This window comes from Pocillopora damicornis, chromosome 11 (genome assembly GCF_964200805.1).
Source record: "Pocillopora damicornis chromosome 11, jaPocDami1.2, whole genome shotgun sequence".
Classification (NCBI taxonomy): domain Eukaryota; kingdom Metazoa; phylum Cnidaria; class Anthozoa; order Scleractinia; family Pocilloporidae; genus Pocillopora; species Pocillopora damicornis.
Window position 1 is genome coordinate 5,065,985 of NC_142680.1, and position 24,590 is coordinate 5,090,574.

At 36.2% G+C, this 24,590-nt stretch overlaps 1 protein-coding gene across 1 annotated transcript; it reads left to right on the forward strand.

The window, feature by feature from the left end:
* The first annotated feature begins 352 nt into the window (after positions 1 to 352).
* On the forward strand, positions 353 to 23,169 carry LOC149037142 (uncharacterized). The gene is made up of 19 exons (XM_089186912.1): positions 353 to 524; positions 5,610 to 5,923; positions 6,152 to 6,296; positions 7,074 to 7,334; positions 8,491 to 8,664; positions 9,779 to 10,018; positions 12,159 to 12,359; positions 13,078 to 13,388; positions 14,161 to 14,308; positions 15,205 to 15,507; positions 15,865 to 16,161; positions 16,743 to 17,042; positions 17,639 to 17,745; positions 18,079 to 18,271; positions 18,962 to 19,064; positions 19,529 to 19,796; positions 20,014 to 20,065; positions 20,680 to 20,721; positions 20,931 to 23,169. The coding sequence occupies exons 1-19, from the start codon at positions 455 to 457 to the stop codon at positions 21,257 to 21,259; spliced, it is 3,858 nt and encodes a 1,285-aa protein (XP_089043038.1). The 5' UTR covers positions 353 to 454; the 3' UTR covers positions 21,260 to 23,169.
* Positions 23,170 to 24,590: the final 1,421 nt, after the last annotated feature.

The following is a 24,590-nucleotide window of genomic DNA, read 5'->3' on the forward strand; positions in this document are numbered from 1 at the left end:
TCAAGATACACAAGAAAAAAAACATTCCCACGACATTTGAACATAAGTTTGCCTTTTTAGATTCTTACGGAAAAATTCATTTTAATAAAGATTAGTTATAAATGTTTCAGCACACAAATCACAATTGACAAGTTCACTTTTTAACTAGTGACGTTCCCACCAAGAAAAAATGAAAAACAAGAAAATAATTTAGACTTCCGGTGAGAGTCTTATGCCTGTAAATCATCCCTTTAAAATAGAGGAACCTAAACCCGTATTGTCAACGCGTCGTCTTTCAGCACACTGCTAAAAAACTCCGGGAATATATACCATAATGAGTTTAATTGTATTTTGGCAGATGAGCTCCAACAGAGAGAATAAACTTTTTAAGATGCAAAAGGTTATTGAACTGAAACATCAGGTGTCTGCAACGTTTCAGTTTCTCAGTGAGTTATGAAGTAACAACAGCGGCGAAATGTCGGAGTTTGATTCCGCGCTGTACTTCCAAGTGGCTTTCTTCGCTTTTCTTATTCCTCTAGGTTCCGGTGAGTTCTCTATCATTTATAATCTGTGCATACGAGTTAAGATCTCAACGAATTCACAGATAGTTTTTCGCAGTGACTCCATAGATATGAAGTTATTAAATTCCATTTCATTGCCGTCAATTGACAAACTGTCGGGTCCGACCGAAAAATCCCATGTGAATTCAAACATCTTCTTTAAAGCTGAAACATCTGACAAATTATTTTATTTTGAGAGAATAAGTCTGGGAGAATTGTAGTTGCGATTTTCAAACCTATCTGGCATAGTATGAGTTACTTCCTGGTAAGGAGTAAGAGCGTCTCACCGACTGACCTCGTCGCTCGTCTTTTCTTAGTTACGCAAGAGCATGATCTTCTCTACTTGGCTTCACGATGTTTATGAAGCGGTAGCTTGAGAGAGATCTGAACTTTTTTCGGAACAGAACTAGCTCGCTTCGTTATCGATTAAAATATGACGGTGTCCTAATTATACGGTCATCATTCTTAGAGAGGCATATTTGAAAGCTATGATCACATGAGAAGTAGTTTTAGAATTTGGACGATTTCGTCTGCCTTCCTATACTTTTACTTAAAACAGTTTCTGCATCATATCGAGCTTTGCTTTAATTTACGAGTTGTCCAATTTCTTGAACACAAAGTTGTGTCATTATGCAAATCTGGCGCTTATTTTAAGTTTTCATTTTAGTGTGCAAACTAGTTCGATACATTTACTGCCATTTAGCTTCTGCTGAAGGTATTGGATAAACATGTAATGACGATTATTCAATAAACCAGCGTGAGCCAAATAAAAAAGGCAGAGAACTTCAAGAACAAAGTAAACTGAAAGTTCAATTATGTTAATAGGTTTGTCGTGACTTGGCACATCACTGTCGACTATTGTTTTAATAAATGAGCAGGCAAACACGGCCAAAGTGGGAAACTGTCTGACCAAGCGTTGGAATGAAGTCGTATTCATCACTTTACTCAAACAATACGCCATAAGCAAATAGAAAATACAGTTTAAGTTAAACAAAGAATGAACTCAGCTCGCCTCAGACATAGGTGTTTAAGAGGCGATCTCTGTAAGAGCGGTCCAAGATATTTCGCATCGGAAAAAAGTTTTCCCTCAAACTATGCCCAATAAACTATCTTCGTTAGCAAGTAAATAAAACCTCATTAGTTTCTGGAAATACCGCGGTTAAAATAAAATTTTTAGAGTTCTCAAAAGTCAAAGCTGCTAAAGGCCCTTTTTGACCTCTTGCGACATCGAAAATTTCAAAAGTTGAATACCCTGGTCCTCGTATCACACCGCATGCAGCAAAAAAGTCTCTTGTATTTTTAAACTGTGAGATATGTTAGGTGAATAAAAAGTATTTCAATTTTGATATTTGTTTATTCAGGGTTCGTCATAATTTATTTAAAAACGCTCGTTAAACAGCTTTCTGAAATTGGTCAAAAGTACTCTTTCCTTCTTGGTTGATATTGCTCAAGTCCAGACCAGACCATTGAAAACTCCGCTTGATTTCTTCTAATAAGATGTTTGGCTGCAGAAAAATATAAAAACATCTTGCACCTATTAATTTTGTTCGCCGCGGTGACTTCAAATTTTCAGCGATTTTGCTAGCGTGACAGCCGATTATGCAAATTAGTTCATTGAACAAACTCCGACCGTTTTATATAAGTAGCTCAATAAATCTTAGATTTTAACCATTTTAAGTTGAAAAGATAGTAGGACAGAGCTTTTAGACTACACCGATGATACTCTAAACATTTCAAAAGGCCAGAATTTGACAAATTTTACCCTCTCGTGACGAAAGACGTCAACAACAATGCATCGAATATCATAATTTGATTAGCGCTCGCTTAGCATTTTAATGGCAAACTCTTTCTTAAAAATTTAGCTTCTGCTACTTCATGCATATTTGAGTTCTGACAGGTTACGCTATTCAAATCTGTATGAACATTTCAGAACCAAACTACAGGATTCTATTTAGTGTAACCGGCGATAACGGCACAGATTGAAATACACCTTGACCAGTGACTCTGTCACGTAATTCCATCGTATAATTGTCCTGAATATCTCTCAAGTCTAAGTAAAGCAGCGATTGCTCGAATTTCTAGCTGACAGGAACAAATGATATTTGGTCGTCACATCTGTCTGCATAGCAGTCGCTGTTCATAACTTTGGAGAGTTCTTGTGAAAAAGGATATCGCATTCGCATAACGGGTGGACATCATAATTAGACTGCATTACAACTCCACTCCGAAATCATTTCCTCCATTTTTGCAAGAAGTGTTGTCTTTGTATCTCGCATTTTGAATGCGAGCTCAAAATGTTTGCACATGTCTCTTAGTACCTTGACTTTGAGGCTGGGCAACCTTTACCCTCTTGCCAATGAGCACACATCATAGACAGCAAACATGATTGGATTTTTCAGTCCTATCTCATCCATTACTGTGCTCCTGGCCTCCCTCAGACACGAGTACTGCCTGACGTTTTGCGAAAGCCGTACACTTGCACCTCTCTTATGAAGAGCTCATCCCATGGGAAGCTGTGAAGCACTTGTCATGGGTTCTGTGGCCGCTGCAACCAGTTCAGTCGAACCCTCTAATGACAATTACTGAAAGTGATGAACTCACTCCCTCTTCACTTGCCAGAAAGACTTTCAGTCATGCTCGCAGACACAGGACTTACATGATGAACTACCAAGTTCATATGGAGCTCAAGGTCGGATTCTGTGACGCAGGATTTTTTTCAACAGGCACCTCATTCTTCGCCTGTGCTCTTGCCTTCTTTATTTGTCTATCTGAGAGGTTTTCAAATGGCTGATGCATGCGTTTAAGCTCGTTGGCTGAAAATCTATCGGCATAAATACTCAGTATTTGAGTCCTAAGTGATTTTGTGGGAGCATTCTGATAGGCGGCCGTAAGGGTTTGAAGGCCAACATCAATAGCTGTCTTGCACTTCCCTTCATGGTCTACGACCGCTTGGAATAACGCTTTTCCATCTCTTAGAGCAATGACATCGCACACTAGCTGGCACGCTTCCCCAGCTTTTTGTACAAACTCAGATTTTTCGGGAAAGGAGCATTTTTCCCTACAATATACTTGGGATTCCAAATGTGTAATCCTGGGCTTTTGTGCTATATCGGCGAGGCTATCGATATATGCATTTAAGACTTGAATTGGATCTATGCTAAAGTTCTAAATAGAACTGTCTTAAAGACAGGTGTGCAGACAAACTTTCTCTTATTCCAGCCGACCAGAATGCTGATCCAAAAAATGATGTTATCGCTGCTTTATTTAGAAAGGAGAAGCAATTCAGGATAATTACACAGAAGAAATCAAGCGGAGTTTTCAATGGTCTGGTCTGGACTTGAGCAATATCAACCAAGAAGGAAAGAGTACTTTTGACCAATTTCAGAAAGCTGTTTAACGAGCGTTTTTAAATAAATTATGACGAACCCTGAATAAACAAATATCAAAATTGAAATACTTTTTATTCACCTAACATATCTCACAGTTTAAAAATACAAGAGACTTTTTTGCTGCATGCGGTGTGATACGAGGACCAGGGTATTCAACTTTTGAAATTTTCGATGTCGCAAGAGGTCAAAAAGGGCCTTTAGCAGCTTTGACTTTTGAGAGCTCTAAAAATTTTATTTTAACCGCGGTATTTCCAGAAACTAATGAGGTTTTATTTACTTGCTAACGAAGATAGTTTATTGGGCATAGTTTGAGGGAAAACTTTTTTCCGATGCGAAATATCTTGGACCGCTCTTACAGAGATCGCCTCTTTAAGTATTCGGTGTATATTCGTGAAACTCGGCACGAAACAACTACTAAATAACCAATCATAATGTGTTAATAGACATTTCATTCGTCTTAACTCATAGAATTTTCTTCAACGCCGAAAAACTGAGATTAGCAGAGACCTTTCATGAAAATCCCGAGTCAAGGTATAGCTCTGAAACAACCTTTAAGACCAGATCAAGAAAAAGCGTTTCGGGTTTAAGTGACGTGTTGCAAAGAGGATCACAAAAAGTATCTCTATAGATGTTCTGAAGGCATAACGAGAATTTGCGATCTAAAGTGAAATTTTGAAATGTGTTCAATTGCAAATGGTCTGAAAGTGTACTAGTGTCAGTAAATAATTGGACACACTCCATCAAACGTTGGTCCAATTGATGATGCCATCGTTAAATTTATCATGTTAAATCTGCTCTATGGAGTTTTAACGACCGGTTAAACGACAGAGTGTTACTAGAACAATTCCTGAGACCAGATGGTAGTCGTAACACTAAGGGTCTGTTTACATGAAATTGGGTGATCTCAGGTAATTAAGGTAACCCACCTAGCCGTGGTCAAAAATCAATCCGCCTTTACACAGAATCCTACGGCCCCGGAATCCCTGGGTGAGGTCGCAATGCCACAACTATAAACTGGGATAATTTACACTCCTTTCACGGTTCACGATGAGCAAATGAAAACAGGATTTAGCCCATGGAATTTGGGAATAAATGACTACAAAGTGCACTCGCACTACGGAGTTTACCTTTGTTAGCCTTTGAAAAACTCACAAAACCATATGGCTATCCATTTAATGATCACGTGGCTAACTTTGCACGCTGGGTTATTTTCCCGCCAAAACCCAAGGTCATGGAATGGTTACTAAGCATGCCACAGTCAACATGGAGGACAGTAATCTCACTTTTAGACCAAGTTACTACGTGTGTTCTATAACTAAAACGATCATAAAACTCCTAGGTACCCAGGTAAATAACTAGTTATTTTTCGGGCTGAACATATCATGAAGAAATAGTATCGATGGTAGAAATGTCGTACGATGTAGTTGTTGTTTTTGTGTCTGTGAAGCAAATGACCTCAATTTCTGGGGATATCTAGATTTTCCTGTCCGTGTAAAGTACAAATTAGAAGAGTCAGAACCTTGTTAGAAATGTATATCTTAGCAGGAGCAATGAAGCAAATGAATTTTCTTGCAATCAAAAACTCAAAACGAAATCTACCCACGACTATTCATCTAGCTTTACTTAGTTTGGTTTAATGTTTAATTTTATAATTTTCTGTTTTTATCTAACTTTCTAATAGGGGTATGTATCGATTTGGATCTTGGTTTGGAAAATGAGAGAATTTCAGATGGTAACATAACTGCTTCTTCGGTACAAAATGCCAACACACCAGCCAAGAATGGTAGACTGAATTACACATCAGGATCATCATGGTGTGCAGGAACGAGTGACACTAACCCATATCTACAGATTGATCTACAGACTCTTCATATCATCTGTGCTGTCTCTACTCAAGGAAATTCTCAAGCAGATCAGTGGGTGAAGACCTACACTCTACAATTATCCATAAATGAGACAACTTGGACAGACTACAAGGAAGGTGGACAAGTTAAGGTGCAATGTTTTTCTGAGTAATACGAATTTGTTTACAAAAATACAACTTGTTTACATGTATTTCATGTAATAACAAATACATGGACATTGTACTTACAAATCAGTATTTTTTGTTCTAACATAATCTCATTTTTTCTTAACCTTAAGTCATCAATTTACTTGAAGCCTACAGTAATTTTCATCATGTATCTGTAATATTATTAATTTTATAACTTTTTAAAATCTTAGGTCTTCATGGGAAATGGTGACAGAAACTCAGTGGTGAAGCATGTTGTTTATGGACTGCTGACAAGATATGTGCGTTTCCTGCCACAAACTTACCAGGGTTTGGTGTGTCTGAGAACAGAGGTGTTTGGAGTGAAACAAAAGCCAGGTATATGTGCAGGCATGATAATATTACATAACCAAAGGAGGTTTAATATATACATTTATCATATTGCTGGCAGTGCATGTGGGCAGTATGAAGCAAATCCTGTGTTCTGATTGGCTATCTGAGCTCATCTTGCTTGCTCAAGATTGCCCTCCTTGATCCTGTGCAAGAAAAAGTGGACTTACAAAGTTAATAACTTTTGCATAATGCCAGTGATAAAGTTGCAAAAAGAGGCAGAACATAGTCAAAACAGAAAAAACCTAAGCAACATTTTTGGGTTTATTATGCTACAAACACAGTTAGCTTCCTTCCCTGGCTCTCGAAATTAACAAGTCATTCTTGATTGTTATGAAAGCAAAATGTTTAGCTATATAATAAATCCCTTATTGACCAAAATTGTTTAGGTAAGATGGCTGGTTATTGACTTGGTTACTTTTTCTATTTTTGTGGACCTTGACTTTGTCTCTGTCAACAAAATTATGGATTATAAATAGCTTTAATCTGAAATGGGTAATTTATAAGCTATTGCAGGATTGAACTCTAACATGAAACTAATTGGCACAAATATCTCCTACATGACACTATTTGGTTGAGAGAAGGGTAGGTATATTACAACTATACATAACAAAAAAGTTATGGAAGGAAAGCTAAGAAGTTAGGAAAAAAAACTGCATAACTCTTTTTCTTTTGTTTTATAATATCTTGAGTGGAACCACTCTGTTACAATTGTAAGTTTTTCCTGGCCCATGTGGTAACATTTTCTTCAATCTGTGTTCACAGAGAACCTTGCCCTAAGGAAGGCTACAACTCAGTCTTCAACATTCAACATTACTGCTGACAATGTTTATGGTGTGTCTGGAAATGCTGTAGATGGAAATCCAGACACTAACTTTTTAAAAGGGAGCTGTTCACATACTTGGAAAGACAACCCCAGTTGGTGGAGAGTGGACCTGGGTTCAGACCTTGTTGACGTCTCTGAAGTTCATATAGTCAACAGGTTCTCACAGTACGTGATTACTGAAGACTACAAAATAACATTAGGTGAGTTTTGTTATCCGGAGATTAAATAAGAGGTCAACAGTGTAGACATCATCTTGTAATCAACTGCTAAACAACAAGACAGTTCAGATGTGACAAGAATTTGTGAAACCTCTGCCAAGCTGTATTGACCTTGTTATTAATCAGCCCAGATGTTTTGATCTTGTAATTGCTTAGTCAATACAGGGCAATCAGTTTAAGATTTTCTGGCAAAGATCTTGCTCTTGGTTACTCATAGAGTTCAGTTAGTATATGTAGATGGGACTGAAGTGCTAGAACCAGGGTACTCAAGTGTCAGCGTTAGTCCACACTCCACAACTTCACAAGGGACACTCAGAAGTTTACCCTTAGTAATAATTTTTTTACTTGGCCAGTCTATTAAGGATACTGTTACGGTATTTTCCAAACCGCCAGAAAGATACAACTCGTACAACTCAACTACTTTATTGACCAACGTAATAACTACGAAGCGATATCGACAACCAATACAATAACTATCTTTTTCACTTATCTACGGAGCGATATAAATGCTAATACAATCAGTATCCCTATAACTTAGAGCCCTTTACAAATAATATCACTTAAATCTCAGTGCACTACCGCACAACTCACAGTTCTCTTGAAAATCTTTAACAAACTGTCGACGTCCGTAATTCTTTCTCTCACGTAGCCTTCCACACGGCTTTCAATTCCAGTAAACAACTCTGTCCGGCTCTCGCTCCTCTGGGCTCTTCGCAACAGCAGTTATAGCTCACTAAAAGGCCTATTTCTTTAAGCTAGCGTGACTCCTTATATATCTTTCGGAAAAGTTCTAGAATGTTCTAGAGATCTGTAATATTGTTATTTTTAGAAACATTACACTATGATTACATCATAACAAAAATATGCTGAGTCACGGTTCTAGAAGGTTCTCCTTAAAGTTCTCGCTTAGTCATCATGACTAAATGTTCTAGAAACTTCTTCGTTCTATTTTTAATAATTATGTAACGCAACGCACTCTAAAAAACATGGGCGCTCTCCATAACAATACTTTGGGATATTCATAATGAATGTGATGAAATCCTTGATTTGATGGTTTTAATAGTTTTTTTAATATGCCAAATAGCATTTCCAAGATCTTTTTATGTAATTCTGACTTTCAATGCCTCATGATCTGCAGGTAGCTCTGATGATGTTTCCGTCAACTCCCCCTGTGAAGGACTCTATGATTTTCATAACTTCACTGCATCAGCTGTTTGTTTTACCAATCCACTGAAAACTGGTAAATATGTTGGGATTTCAACCACAAAGATACAAAGTCTTCAGCTGTGTGAGATAGAAGTCTATTCACGAGGTAACTTTTCACTTACTCTTTATACTAAACTTAATGTAATGTAGTGATGAAATTACTTTTCCTTGTTTAAAAATTGACTCATCGAAGACTTTTTCTTGTACACGTCACTCAAAACATTCATGTTAGGTAGAATAAAAGTAATTATGTTTGCAAGTTGAGCATACAAACTGTATTTACTTACTTACCATAATTACAACAACCAAAAGTCACATTGAATTTTAAGTTGCACAAAGGCCTTGAAAAGTATTCTGAGTTTTTATTTATATTGATAAACAATTGAATGTTACCAGAAGTAGATAAATCAATAAGTACCCCTGGAATATGTTCTTGGAAAGTGGTTATATCAAGACTCTTGTTTAATCTCACAGGAACCCTTTAACAATGAGGATCTTACAAAATTTCTGCTGGGAATTATGGTCATGTTTGTCAGAAATGTCTTTCGATAAGTAATTTAAATATAGGTTTAGTTGCTATTTGAATATATACACTGTATATAATACAACAATTTTCCTTACTTGATATTTGGGTCTTAAAATTTACCTTTGATCTGTTTGCCTTAATAAGTGTCTAAGAATGGTGCAATTTATCTTCCAGTTTGTAAGCAATTTTTAATCTTTACAATCAATCAATCAATCAATCAAGCAATATAAGTATGTGTTGTATTCACCAGCTAACAGTCACAAAAATAAGGGTGACCAGTAGAGTCTGTATAGTATTACATTGTTTGTAGCTTAAGAATGGAGTCTCTACTAAGTAGAAAAAAATGCAATAAAAATAATTGAGGTGTTTTTTTTTTATCTAAAAATTTACAACTACGCCTGTACATGATTTTTTCCCTACATCAAAATTATTGCAGTTTGGTGTCTTTTGCTTTCCAGCTTTTTGGCAAGGGCTGGTTTATCTGTAGGCTATCCAAAATGTAATATCTACCATTAACCAGTTTTTTAAAAATACTCTTTGTTTTAATTTTTCCCTATAATGTAAAGTGTAACAAAAATATTCAATACAACTCCATACAACTCAATACAACTGTCATTCAATGATCAGTATGTAGACAGTGATCATTTTTGTCCAGGGAAACATTACTTTTTTTTATGTGGACATTTTCTCCCAGAAAATCTGGCATTTCAAAAACCAACATATCAGCACTCATGGGCAGTAAGTGGTGGCACAAGTGATAAAGCAGTTGATGGAAATAGCAATATGAACTTTGCAGATGGATCATGTACATTTGGGGCACATTCCAATTTTCCATGGTGGAGAGTGGATCTAGGACAGGATGAGTTTGTGACTGAAGTGTATCTAGTCAATATAAAAGCCCAGACTCGCCTATCAAAATTTGAGATCAGAGTTGGTAGGTTAATACACATACAGTAACTAATATTTTTCAAGCGGTCAAAGCACTCTTTGCTTAATGTCTTCAAGAAAAGAGGGGGAAATGGTACACTGTGGTTTCTGGCATTGAGAAAAGCTGGATTGGACTGGATTGGATCACAGACAAGATCATGGAACAAATCACAGGTGACATAATGGGTCACATCACAGGTCGCATGATGAGTTGCATGATGGGTCGCATCACGGGCCAAGAAAAATTTTGAAAAATTAAAAAAATATATATATATGTATAATTGTTTTTAAAATAAAAATAAATAAAAAAATAGGATAGAAAAACTGAAATATGTAAATTTAAATTAGAAATGTTACATGACAAGCCTGAATGAAATCAATAGTTGTGAAAATACATAAATTGCTCACATACACTCCAGCTGTCATATCTAAACCATTTTTACTCTGTACCTTGCCTCTTTACTCACATGTGGTTAGTGATATTGAATAAAAGAAAAGTAGCACATGAGATGATATTAAAAAAGAGAAATAAAAACTGATTGGTGAAATGATAAATACCTCTCACTTGCCTTTGTCCATTGCAGCACTCCACAAAACTCCTTGATACAGCCGTGAAAGTGACTACATAGAGTTTTGGGGCAGAAAAACTTCCAGTGGGGTTTGCACTCCATTATGTCACGCAGACTTTATTTTGAGGTAATTTGGTATGATTAACAAGTTGATAGAGTTAATTGGCCACCAGTAAGTGTTAGCCCTTTGTCAGGGAGAAACATTTCTTTGTCATTCACTCTGATGAAGGGCCAATGCTCATCTTTGAAGATCGTAACAATGGCCAAGTTAATCACATTATCAGTTCAGTTGATAATGCCAAATTACCTTGTTATACTCTCCCACCAACACAGCACCACGGTTTCTTCAGAAACTTACTCCCTTATCCACTTAATCTTATATTTTATTTATTATTATTATTTAAAAAACAATTTGACTTTTTGCAATCTGTGATCAGACCCATGATGTGACTTGTGATGCGACCCATGATGCAACCCATGATCCACCACATGTTCCAATCCTTGATCCAATTCATGATCTGATGCAGTCTGATCCGGTACGATCCTGGTTTTGTCAACACTGCTGTGGTTTCCACATCCTTGTCAACCCTCAGCCACAACTATTTCTGTATGTACATGTATCTTATAATTGCTGTTAGGTTCAGATGTTGAAGTTTTGATTTGACAGTTGTACACATACATACCTGTTCAACGTTGTGCTCTACTGGTGCCTGGTTGCCCAAAGGAACTGAGTTTTAGCTTCAGGGAACTGAAAAACATTGCCATTTTGCTGAGCAGGGTGGCTGGCTGCACTCTATTTACTTTGTTTTCAAGTTGGATGTATGATTATGCTCATTGGCTAGAATTATAATTTTTTTTATTGTTCCACATGATTTAACAGTAAAATTAATGTGAAAAATGAATCTCTGAGAAATGGCACAGATGTAAATTTGTGTTATTGTTTGATTAAATGTAATACTTTGTAATCCATTTTGATGCTTTTGATTCAAATCACTCATACATTTACTAGTGTTTGAATGAACTATAGTTTATGAAAGTTTTCTTCTATGCAAACTAGTCATATTTTCTTGTAACTTGATATATTGTCTTTACTGAGTTTTGTGGCCCATACACAGTTTGTTATATTTTTCCTGATTAAACTCAGATGCCAAATGACAGCAAGGAGGAATCTTTATAATTTTAAGGAACAGGAGCAGTTTTGATAGTTAAGGGGCTACATTGAAATTTAAGTGGGAGCCTAGTCTTGATGATGTGTAAAATAACTGTCAGACAATCATCATTATTGGCAGGGATTAGCTTATTACAAATAATAATACTAATAGCAGTATCTATTTTTGATAATTGGCTTGTATTACTTAGCATCATGCCCTTGCTATGCATAACTTTCATGAGTCAGTCTGGCCTACACACTAGAAAAAGGGTAGCTTTTATTAAGGCAAAAGGTCACCAGGGAGGTAAATCTTGCTTGTTTTGAAAATGAATATCTCTATTTGATCAGTGTATGGATTATTTTTCAGTCATCTGTTAGAAGTTGTTTGTACTTTTTAAAAGTGATTTATTATTATGGTATTCTTTCAGGCACAGTATCAAGTATTACTGATACTAGCATGACTAGTCCCAAATGTGGTCGGGCAGCTACTCTTTACCTTCCTCAAGCAGTAGGTTTGTCATTCTTCTGCCGTCCAAGTTTGAAAGGAAGATATGTTACCATTAGGGACCTTAGAGGAGGTAAATCGGGATTCAATCTTTGTGAAGTTGAAGTGTATTCAGAACAAAGAGGTATGGCATATCTGGATATTTTCAATAACTACTATTAACTGCTAACTTACTGAGTTGGGGTTCCAATCTGCATTCTCAGGAAAATTTGCCATTTAATTTCTGTATGTAGACATGTAGGTACTTCCATATTGTTAAATAAATGTAAACTGGTTGCGTGTAGTAGATAGGTATGATAGTTTGGTTTTAAAAGTAGATATATATACATGTACATGTATAAATGTATGTTGTGACCTATTTAAACATAAATGCTACAAATTAAAAATGTAGCCCTTCGTGAAACTTTTATTATTAACCTGTAAATCAATAGTAAAAAATAATGGAGTGGTTGTGTAGTTAGCTGATGGTGTAAGAAGACCACATGACATAAATATTTCAGTAGTTAAGAGTGATCTATGTTCATGAACTGGCAATTTGTAAGAATCCTGTAATATAGTGTGTTATTCTGGCAACTAGAAATTCCTGATGGCTTTTTTTCTTCAATTAGAGTCCAAAAGGTGACAAAGTTAATTAATTTTTTAAATTTTTTAGCCTTGAGTTTTCACTGAAGAAGAACTTACAGTTCTTTACACAAACTACCTCAAATCACTAGTAAAATCACTTGAGGTGTGTTTACATGGTGCAGCACTCTTGTGATTGTTACTGTACATGTATGATATACCAGCACTGATTCTCTGGGTTGAAACCACAGTTTATGGTAATTATGATTGTCTTTTAACAGCATGTCATAGTCAGGCAATTGGTGTGACCAGCAGAGATGCAATTCCAGATGGCAGCTTCTCAGCCTCATCAAAAGCTAATGATGACCGTGGACCTTCAGCTGGTCGTCTGAATGGAAATAACCGGGGTTGGGCACCAAAAACTAATACTAATCACACTGACTACCTACAAATTGACCTGCAGTATGATTATGTTATCTGTGCTGTAGCCACTCAAGGATCTGTCAATAATGATCAGTGGACAACAAAGTACAAGATTAAATTGTCATTGGGTGTCACCTTTAACACATATAAAGAAAACAACACTGAGAAGGTCAGTTTGATATTAATGAAACATCAAGCTAAACTTGCTTGAATTTTTTTCTCATTTTTTGATATTTTGTTCATGTAGTTTCATAAAAATATACTTAACAGGTAATTTAGTGTTAGTAACTGGGTTTAAAACATAAATTGGCCACCATAGAGGGTTAAAAGGCAATTTTATGTTTTCAACTTAGTTGTTAACACTAAATTACCTGCTATACTCTCCCACGGACACAGTACCACAGTTTCTTTAGAAACTTACCCCCTGCAAAAATACACTCTGTCAAGCCTAATTTTATAGGCAGAAGAATTATAGACAGTTATGGGAGAGCATTTTGGTATGTGTAAATTTGAATCAGTTTTATGACCAGGTCAAGTATAGGTGGAAATGAGTGAAAAATCTGACATGAGCTTCATAGGTCATGTCTTTCAGGCTTTGAAATGCTTATTTCTTAAGGCATAATGTAGTCCAGTGTATGATAACCCACTAACATGGAATGTTGGTGTGGCTTGCAGCTCTGATTTGAAATGACTCATTTTGCTTGATCAAATGATTTGAAACTATTTTTGTTAGAATTAGAGCTGTAGATTATCCTCTTTCATCACTTTTTACGGTGATGGTGTTTGCTACATTTTTATTGGTTGGTTGTAGGCTTATTGATAATTCAAAGCCAAGGAAAACTGCTGTCACTTGTGCACAGAAAGTTGAAATTTTCTTTTGAAGTGAATAAACATGTCAGTGTCTATAACTGTTCATTTTCATTCATATCTTAATATTTTAGGTCTTTAATGGAAACTCTGGGAGATATGACATAGTAAAACATGGTCTGAGGGAATATACTTTGGCAAGGTTCATCCGTTTTGTGCCAACAGATTATCATGGTCATGAGACATTGAGAGTGGAAGTTTATGGAGTTCTTTTATCTACAGGTACCAATTCTATTTTCTCTGTACCATAAATTATCATTGAAATCCTACAAGTGTGGCAAAAAAGTGGAAGGGAGTATTATGACTCACCTTACTTAAAATGTTACATAAAATCTCATAGCCTATACTGATACCATGCTGTAGAAAATATAGCCAGTCAGAATTCAGGAATTCCTTGTGTATTTGATGGTATTGCACCCACTCATGTTCAGGTAATGACATTGAATACTAGTGACTTGTGGGATATTCAGTGGTATACTACTCAGCATTACTTATACAGATACCATGCAGCAGAAAATAAAGCCAATCAGAATTCAGGAATTCATTGTATATTTGATAGTATCGTGCCTACTCCCCTTATTGCATGCTGTGATCTTCTTCGTGCCAAAATCGAGCATGCAATGTCGCTTCTAGTATATTTCAAGTGCTGTTTGAGCCATGTCAGTGCCAAATTCTGCCCTCAACATTAATGTTTGGGTAATGACAGACTATAAGTGACTTGTGCGATATTTCATGGTATACCACTCAGCATTGGATAACTGGTATATATTTGAGTGATATACTGGTATGTATATGTTCTTTGTCTATGATCATATTTATAAGTTATCCCCTACAGAAATCAGAATTACCACTTAGTCACTCTCTAAATGGCACTCATTTAATCCATTGAGGACGAATGAAGTCACTGAGGTTCACTTGATGTCAGACTTGAAAGAGCTTGAAATTCTGACTGCAAAGTTTCAGGGAGGACTCAAAAACTGAGTTAGTAAAAAAATAACACTTCATCATTATTAACAACTTTCATCTGTGTTGACCAATTGAGTTCCTTTGTAAGCACATGACCGTTGTGAAGCTGTATAATTAAAATACCTAATAATCATTTTTATTCAACAATCCAGTTCCATCACAAGCTCCAGGTAACTTCACTGTGACTGCAACCTCATCTACTAGTATAAGAGCATCCTGGACATCACTTCCAGAATATGCCAGACATGGAACAATCACAGGATATAAGTTGTTTTACAGACAGAAGGGCTTAGTGGACAATTCAGTCATGGAGTCTGTTAGTGGAGCAGCAACATTAACTGAAATTCTCACTAATCTTAACAAGTATACCAGATATGAATTTCAAGTGTTGGCTGTTGGATCTCATGGTGAGGGACCAAAAAGTTCTGTAATGGTTGGGCAGACATTGGAAGATGGTAAGAGGCTAAAACTGAGCAGTCTAGGTTGTTAGGAAAAACATTTTTTCAAAAAATCTTGCTGATTGGAATGAGATTGGAATATACGTGTACACCTTGTACATATAGATTGCCTGAGTTTTACTGTATTCAGTTTAATATTCTGTATGATATTGATAGAGTTAAGACAGTAGTAACATTGAGAACAAAGTATTATTCATAGCAGGGAATGCATTGCAAGTGTTCAGATGGCTTCTGCAATGTAAGTGAACATGTAAAGCCCATCATCCAATTAGTACATTTTTTCTGCCAAAGGTCAAGTTTATTCCATTATAGTTAAAATTCTAACTTTCATCTTCCATTCTTTTACTACTTTAGCACCAAGTATTCCTTTAAACCTTTCACATTCTGAGATAATACCAGATAAACAAGTTGGTCCAAAGATAAAGCTCACCTGGCATAAGCCAGCAGAAGAAAATGGAATTATCAGGAGTTACACAGTGTTTTATAGTCACGATGAAGATCCTCATAATATTAACACTGAAACCTTAGGAGGAAACATGTTAAGTTACACAGTAGATGTATTAGGTGGGGCCACCTATCAGTTCCACGTCAGAGCTGCAACGATCAAACCTGGACCAAATGCAACCTTGTCTGTTGCTATTAATGATTATGGTAGGTGTAAATTAGAAAAGATTATGATCAAGAGGCCAGTTCTGATATACTAAAATTCTAACATAGCTCCGTTGCTAAGGGGAATAAAACTAAAGAAACTAATTGTTCATCCCTCAACCTCCATGTGATTTCCTTTATTTTATTCCCCCTCACCCTCGGTGCCAAGTTTGAATTTTATTTCATTGAAAATGGCCTGTTAAATTCACTTTCAACTTTAATGTTATTTGATAAGTGTAGACAGTAAGCGATATCAAGGTGGACAAGTAGAGAACGGCTGCATTACAGAAGTGGTACAGGAAGGACTCTCCTTATCAACTCCAAGTTCTATCCAATATACATGTATTTTTGAAGGACTGGTAAACATGATTGTATTCAACATGAATGACTAAACGCCTAAAAAAAATAAAAATGTGATGAAGGAGAAAGGAGGGAAGAATTACTGAAATACAATTTAGATAAACTTTGAGGATAAAGTTTTGATGAAATATGATTTAGAAATATTATTTGTTAAACTTTTTGTCCAATGACTGACAGCTGACATTTATCTGAATTGGTATATTTTTTTGATTTCCTTTTGTCAGAACCCAGTGTAGCACCAAATGATGTGTCTTTCAGTAGACTGAACCAAGCAACCTTCAATATTTCATGGTCACCTCTGACAAGAAAAGAGAGTTACGGCAAAGTTATCTTATATGAGGTCAAGACATCATTGGTGTCTTCTGGAAGTCGACAAAAGAGATCTCCAACCAACAGCAAAACTGTTAACACAACAATAACATTTGTTATCCTGTATGATATTCAGCCTTGTAACAATGTATCAGTTCGAGCTTACACTAAAGCTGGCCCTGGACCATATAGTCAACCCTTACCTCTGGAATTGAGTAAGTTTCATTTTTTTAACATAATAATAATAATAATAAGAGGGTGCGAAAGAAATGGATGGAATCGATTCCCCTTCCTTGTAGCGTCAAATCCATTTAGATAGCTTGTGATGAGCTCTTTGGGATGCATTAGGGTATTATTATGCGTTATTTAGGTGCAAGTTGTATCACATCGCCAAGGTGCAGGCCAAGTTGAACTTCTCCTGATGGATTTAATGAAATCATTGATCCTCTAATGAAACACGACGACGATATTTTGCAGTTAAGCTTGGCAAGTGTTTCTCCAAACAATGGTGCATGACTGGCTATATCTTCGCTTTACCTCCTTTTACTTCCCTAGCGATAACTTGTTACTTTAGCTACCAATTCCCGACAAAGTTTTACAACCGACGTCTGTTGCTGACATTGAATAGAAGAAGAAAAAAATAACGGTAAAAAATTTGAAGGAAGAATGGCATCAAACAATCAACGTATTTTTTGTATTAGGTGTTATATAAGATATTTCCTATACATGTAGGCACATAAGTAATAAAGATAGTCTTAACCTTGTTTTCATTCTTTCAAACGTCATTCTTTTAATTACCACTTTGCTAAAGGAACCGAAGCACCCAATAACATAAGAGCACGAAACCTTGACACCACAGAGATAACCCTAGTATGGGAAAGACCCCAGCTCGATGTGGGGGAAGAGGTCAAATACAGGGTAAGTTAAATCGCATTTTACTTATAAAAAAAAAAAACGGAGGCAAATACAGCAATCAAGCAAATCTTAAAACACAAAACACATGGAAAAAGAACAATAAGAACCGTACAAACAAGAAAAAGGTACGTTATCTTCTTTAATGTGCACACATGAAGATATCGTAGCTTTGTTGAAAACTGTTCGATTTTTGTACTATTTTTGTCTTCTCAATTTTTTTTTAATTGAATACATAATTTGTGGAAATAATGGTTGTCACGTTACATTGTGTAACTGTTGCGACTCGAAATTTTCGTGTTTTAAAACTGTTCAAACCGGTTTTGTTTGATTGCTAAGGTGAAGTACACTGGGACTAAGTCTTACAATAACAGTTTCACAGATGAAGGCATCGTAGATGTGAAAGTGACAACAGTATATACTGTGGAGAATCTGGTACCAGGAACCAGATACAGATTTCAGGTTTATGGAATCTCTGAATGTGGAACAAAGGGGCCCGCTACATACTTGGACGAAGAAACAAGATTGAAGGGTAAGGAAATACAAGCTAGTAATCTAGAGATAAGTGTGTTAATGATTTAGTGTGCAACTTTTGAGGATACATGCATTATATGGAAGATTATTAAATGTAAATAATGGCGTGAAATTCGAACTAGTTGCTCGAGAAACATCAACAGCCATGTGATGTTTACAGGGCTAACATCGGTAAATTATCGGTGTTAACTGTATGTCTAAAGACTACTTCTCAACTTTTCCGAAAAGAAAGTCGTGTGTTATTGGCTTAAAGGATTAAAATATTTGCAATTTACTTTGGGAACTGAAATTTTAATTCTTTTCAAGGCTGAATGGTTTTAAGGTATCTTAGAATTAAGATTTAGTAGATCAAATGTTGGGTAAAGGACTCGTTTTCTCCATGTTCACATTCTTGTGAAGAAGGCACATTTTGTCGTCGAGAATTTGCTCTTGTGAACTAATCACTTATTTCTGAGAAGCAAGTAATGTATTAAACTAGCTATCACATAAAATTCAATGTAACATGATCTGAGTTAAGAAACAAGAGCGCATGTTTATTATTGAGGTTGATTTATCAAATGCTATAAACGATCTTGTAATTGTATGTGTCAGGGCTTTTTTTTTTCACTAAAATTGAGCTTTGAGATAGCTTTCTTTTCAAAGGAAAATTTCTCTTTGGAAAATGATGCTTATCTTCTAATCTGCTTAGCTCCAGTGGCACCAGCTGCATTGAAAATGACTACTGTAGAAATCTCTGATTTAACGGCTGAAATTGATCTGTGGCCTGCTGAACAAAGGAATGGTCCAATAAGGTGATGGTTTTATAATTTGTGTCACAGATTAGCTAAAAGCATAAACTATTAATGATACACTCACCTGAGAAGGCCACAATTCTTGCTTTCACTGTGCACATAATGATGTTAATCTTGTATACATAGTCCATGATATGAGAAAGATACAACACCTTAATTAGGTCTTTCGAACTTAAGTTGCAATACCAGACTGGGTAAAAATCTCCTTGTTGACTGTAACGTTAACAAAACGCCAGTTCTGCAATCAACAACATTTCTGTTCAGGACTATTCTTCCCAAGACGATTTGACTGCAGAACTAGCTACTATATTGAACACAAACACATAACTGTCTCGCAAAGTCTTTCGCAAAAGTTCCTAAGTGCTTAATTCAAGTCATTAAAGGCCATCAAACAACCACCACCTTTCAATACGGCGATGACCGCAATGATGTTGACCACAATTTGTTTATTTTCAATATTTTAGTGCTTACCAAATAATCATTCTTAAAGTCTCTGATTGTGTGCAAGAGCTTCCCAGGGATTTTGATTTGAAGCTGAAAGATTTGAACGAAAAAAATTTGAACTTTTATCCGTTTTACATTGCTGCGGAATTCGAAAATGATCCTGTACGTGAGATGTCTTGGAAATTTACAGTTGGTGATGGGAAATCGTATGGAACTTTTATCAACAAAGAACTGAGGAAAGGAGAAAACTATTTTGCCTATGAAAGAGCCATAACTCGTTTCAATGGTGTAAGTAAATTTCGGTGTTGTTTAATTGTTAATTGTTCTTTAATTTAGAGTTGATAATCTAAACATACTATTTAATTGACGAAGAAAAATATTTTAGACCAAACCATATTCTTACCTACAGTCATACTTGCTGTTAGGGCTAAATCTCATTTCATTGCATCAGTGAATTTTTGATATGTGTTTGTAACTTTTTGACCATGTTTGATTCACTTTCTAGCAAATTTTGGAAGGATATGCCAGTAAGGTGGCCTTGATATCTGTCACACCAGGTATGCGAGTTAACACTCACGTGAGACTTTAAAGTAATTTCTCTACCTTTTCAGTTTAGTGGGCTGTTAACTTCCATGAAAGCTTTGTGACTAGTGAGTGAAACTTCCTCTTTGGCAAAAGTCAATTGTTTAATTACAGTTGCTTGGGCAAATTGGAAAAAAGTTCAACTCAAGTTATGGAAGATCCTTTTTGAAGTTTGCCACTGTTTGAAAAGTTCGTGCCTGTGAACAGAAAACGATAGTGGCCTTATTTCTCCCCTTCATCAAATAAGTTGGGTTTAAAACCTTAGCCTTTGCAGATTACGAAAAGCAAACTAACCTACCACCGTTGTTTCTGTGTTTACTAGATAATTCTTATTCCGGTCTGCATTTACATTTGGTCACCTTGCAATTCTTATCATAATTATTTTTATTAATATATTTGTTATTCTATTTTGAATTAAATGTAAATTTTCTTTTTAAATGTAAAATTCTGATTACATTAATAAAAGCGCCTTGATGCTTCCAGCTCTATGATGAGAAAGGCCATAATCTGGGTTGAGAGTAGGTTTTTTGTTCTCGTTTCCCCTTCTATGAATTTTAATGCTTAACTGTTGTTTTCTTTCCATTTGCAGAGTCACTTAAATACACTAAAGAAACCATAAAGGGAGATTCCAGTAAGTATTGTGGGGACACAAGAAGCTGGTCTTAAATTTTTGATAAAACAGCGCTAATAAATCCATAATTAAACAGCATGTTGGAATAATCTAATAATAAACATTTGATTCCTCTCAAAGCTATCACTTGATTCCTTCATTATCTTCTCCAATTTTAATGGAGACAGAGATTTTCATATCTGGTGTAAATCTCTCTTATTTTCTAACAGGTGAATGCCAAGTTCTTCGGGCTGCTGTCATCGCTCTTTGTTGCATTGTTTTCGTCTTGCTCATTGTAATTGGTGCGCTAATATGGCGGTTGAGACGAACTGAGCCTAACAAAAAAGCAACCACAGTAAACAGTGGTATCCCTGCCCCATCTGGTGGTCGTCAAGTGTCAGAGCCTAGTGTTTATATGGAACTCCACCCCAGGCCTTCGGAAGGGAAGTCACGTGAACCTTCTGAGTACCAGTCATTGCAGGACACTCAAGTGACTTCCAATTATTACAATGTGGGATTCAAGAAAGAAAGGTCAGGGAAGAAAGACGGCGGAATGTAAGAGAATTCGCTCAGTTGAATACTTAAGTCTCCTCTTGACGCTTGATAGATCTGAATTGCAGCTGCCCGTTTAGATATGGGTCTGTAAGCCCTACAGACGGTTTATTATTGAAGACTTGGTTTAACGAACATCAGAACGTTCGTAAAAGCCCAACCACATGATGAATTTCCGTAAGAGACTAACTCTATAAAGAAATTTTGTGGAAAAATAGACCGTGTAATTAAACAAAGCAATAATTAGGAAAATTTTTATCTTGCAAAGTAGTAGTAGTAATCTTTAATGAGGATGCCAACGTCACGAAGTGGTTTACAAAAGGGTTCTCAGAAGAATACTAAGTTTAGATTAAGAACCAGTTAAACATGCAAAAATGTAAAAGTTTAAAAGAGTATATACAATTATCAAACATCAAATATAACCAGTTAAAAATACAGGAATGTAAAAGATAAAAAGAATATACAGAGGGTAAAAAGCAAAGAATGTCGTTAAGAATCAAAGACAACTTTGGACAGGCCACGTTTAAAAGCAGGCAATGACTCTGCATTCCTTAATGAAGTGTCTAAGCCGTTTCATATATCGGCGCTGAAATTTACTGACGACCAATGACTCCATCTTCTTGTGGCACTAGATTTGCGAATGTCATTTCTCGATCTTGTGTAGTAACTATGAAAATCACCATTGAATGTGACAGGGATAGAGTGACAGAAATGGTTTTTAATCAATTTATACGCAAAAATACCATGATGTTCCTTTGTACGTCGCACTGCATTATTATAGTTAGCCTTTGTTGTGTACCTGATGACATTCGCCCACATATTAACGGGGCACGGAAACATACAAACTTTTATACAAATTGTATGAGTAACGCATGACAACTGAATTACCTGATGTACCGGTAATCGCTCATTGTGAATGAAATTACATGCAGCAGAATGTAGAAAGGAAAATTTTGAAATGACTCTGAGTCACTTTTAGCCATGTTGGTCTTAAGGGGAAACGATTTACCCCGAATTGTAGCCTAAGATTTGGGTAAAATGTATGGGAAGGCGAAGAGATGCTCAGTCAGGAGAAAGTGCTCTTTAAATAGAACAACCAAATTTCAATACTGTGGTTGGAAATAAGAAGGGACTCGCGTCTCCACTTTCCTGAATGAGCCAAAAAAACTGCCTCTTCTGTAGGTTATCTTCCTCTGCTGTCAAACAACTACTTTCGAACATTTTCAAACAGACATAGTTTGAAGCTACACTGGTTTGCAGATTTAATGAATGTAACCGAAGAAGTTACAATTCATAGACCCAACGTTTCGACACTCCTGTCTAGTGCCTTCATCAGGGGTGATCTAAACGCTGCAACAAGAGGTCCTTTTATATGATCACTAATTAGCGGCCTTTTTTCTGACGAGGTGTAAATAGGCGTCAGGAAGCAGACCGCCATCGTCACGATTTAAAGGAGCGTGGGCGGAGTTAATGTGCCAAGCCTCCAAACAAAGGCGCTGGTGGTAACGCCGATTAGTGGTGATAATTTTAGAATTATCCCACCCAATTGTATGGTTGGTTAGGCAAGTATGCTCCGATAAAAAAAACATTTTCAAACAGTTTTCGAATGTAACGTAGCATGGTATGCAACACTGGCGATATCAGTTAAACCTTACGGTTTCGTATCTTCTCACTGGTCTGTTAATCTTTGTTTTTGTGAGAAATCTTAGGAATACAGAGTTTCTAGGCTTGTTTTTGTGAAGGAATAAGTTTCTTCAAAAATTGAGAAGGATAATTAAATTAAAAGCGATAGTTTTACAAGAGATGTGCTAGAAAGAAAAAAAAAGAAAAGAAGAAAAAAGATGGTTAGTGAAAGTGATATTCAGACCGATTAACTCTTAGGACCAACAGAAATAAAGGAGGTAAGTTTCAGAAAAAGCTGTGGTACTAGGTGGGTAGGGGATATAACCTGATAATTTGGTTTTAACAACTGAGTTTTTAATGTAAATTGGCCGCCGTAAAGAGTTTCTTAAGAGATTCTCTATAAACTGTGGCCTCACCTTGTCAAGATACACAAGGAAAAAAACATTCCCACGACATTTGAACATAAGTTTGCCTTTTTAGATTCTTACGGAAAAATTCATTTTAATGAAGATTAGTTATAAATGTTTCAGCACACAAATCATAATTGACAAGTTTACTTTATAACTAGTGACGTTCACACCAAGAGAAAATGAAAAACAAGAAAATAATTTAGTCTTCCGGTAAGAGTCTTATGCCTGTAGATCATCCCTTTAAAATAGAGGAATCTAAACCCGTATTGTCAACGCGTCGTCTTTCGGCGCACTGCTGAAACTCCGGGAATATATACCATAATGAGTTTAATTGTATTTTGGCAGATGAGCTCCAACGGAGAGAATGAACTTTTTAAGATGCATATATGTTATTTGCCGGCTGGGAGGTCCGTATAGTGAAAAACGAGGCCGTAGGCCGAGGGCAGCATTTTCAAGACCTCGGTCACAGTTTTTCACTATACGGACCGACCCTTAGCCGATAAATAACATATTTATTGTTTTTTAACTTGACGAAATTCTTTCCGAAAGAACCCAAATGATTTATGGACGTAAATACGGCAAGATCTTCCATAAACTGAACAATTTTTGAGTGGGTAAATGGTAGTTAAAATAGAGGTGATGCAAATTTAAGAGAGATGCCTCAGCGAAACATTTTCATTTCCGTAACGATAAAGGTGATTTAAGAGGCTTTCAAACAAACTTTGAAACATTATTTTTACAAGTATCTGTCACAATCTGACACCTGTCAATTAGAGAGCGCGCAAGAAAAAAAAAAAGCGTAGGAACATTTGAAAACCAACAGAACTAGTTTGGCATGGACTGTCACGACAATGTTTTCTTCAAAATCAGTTAATGATCTAACGGAAAGTATTATTCACTCTCATCGACCATTCATTCATGTACGAAGATTTACCTCTGTTCATTAAGTAAACGGCGAGGAGAGTAATTGTGAGTAAATTCAATTTTTTTATTTTGAAGTTGTGAGAGTTTGCTCGTTTGTTTGCTGTAATGGCGTGTTTAACTCTGATCTTTCCTTTACAAAAACTAAATTCGAACGGCACACTCCAACGAGACACAAGGGAATGTAATGCGGCCTTTTCTCAAAAAATTCCTTCAATTTCTGTTGTGCAATTTAAGGTACAAATGTCCAAATTGAACGGAATTGGAAAGACTCACCAGGAGCGTATATTTGTTGTAGAACTTAAATCAAAACTTCGCTCGCTCTTTCACTATGAACAAATTGCTCGAGAAAATTCAGATATTAAATGAATGAAAGTTCCATCG

Bases quoted from the DNA above. Each gene is read 5' to 3' on its own strand.
- LOC149037142 (XM_089186912.1), top strand. From the start codon at position 455: ATGTCGGAGTTTGATTCCGCGCTGTACTTCCAAGTGGCTTTCTTCGCT. The intron at 13,389-14,160 runs GTCAGTTTGATA...TTAATATTTTAG, and splicing joins AAGAAAACAACACTGAGAAG to GTCTTTAATGGAAACTCTGG. The intron at 14,309-15,204 runs GTACCAATTCTA...TCAACAATCCAG, and splicing joins TGGAGTTCTTTTATCTACAG to TTCCATCACAAGCTCCAGGT.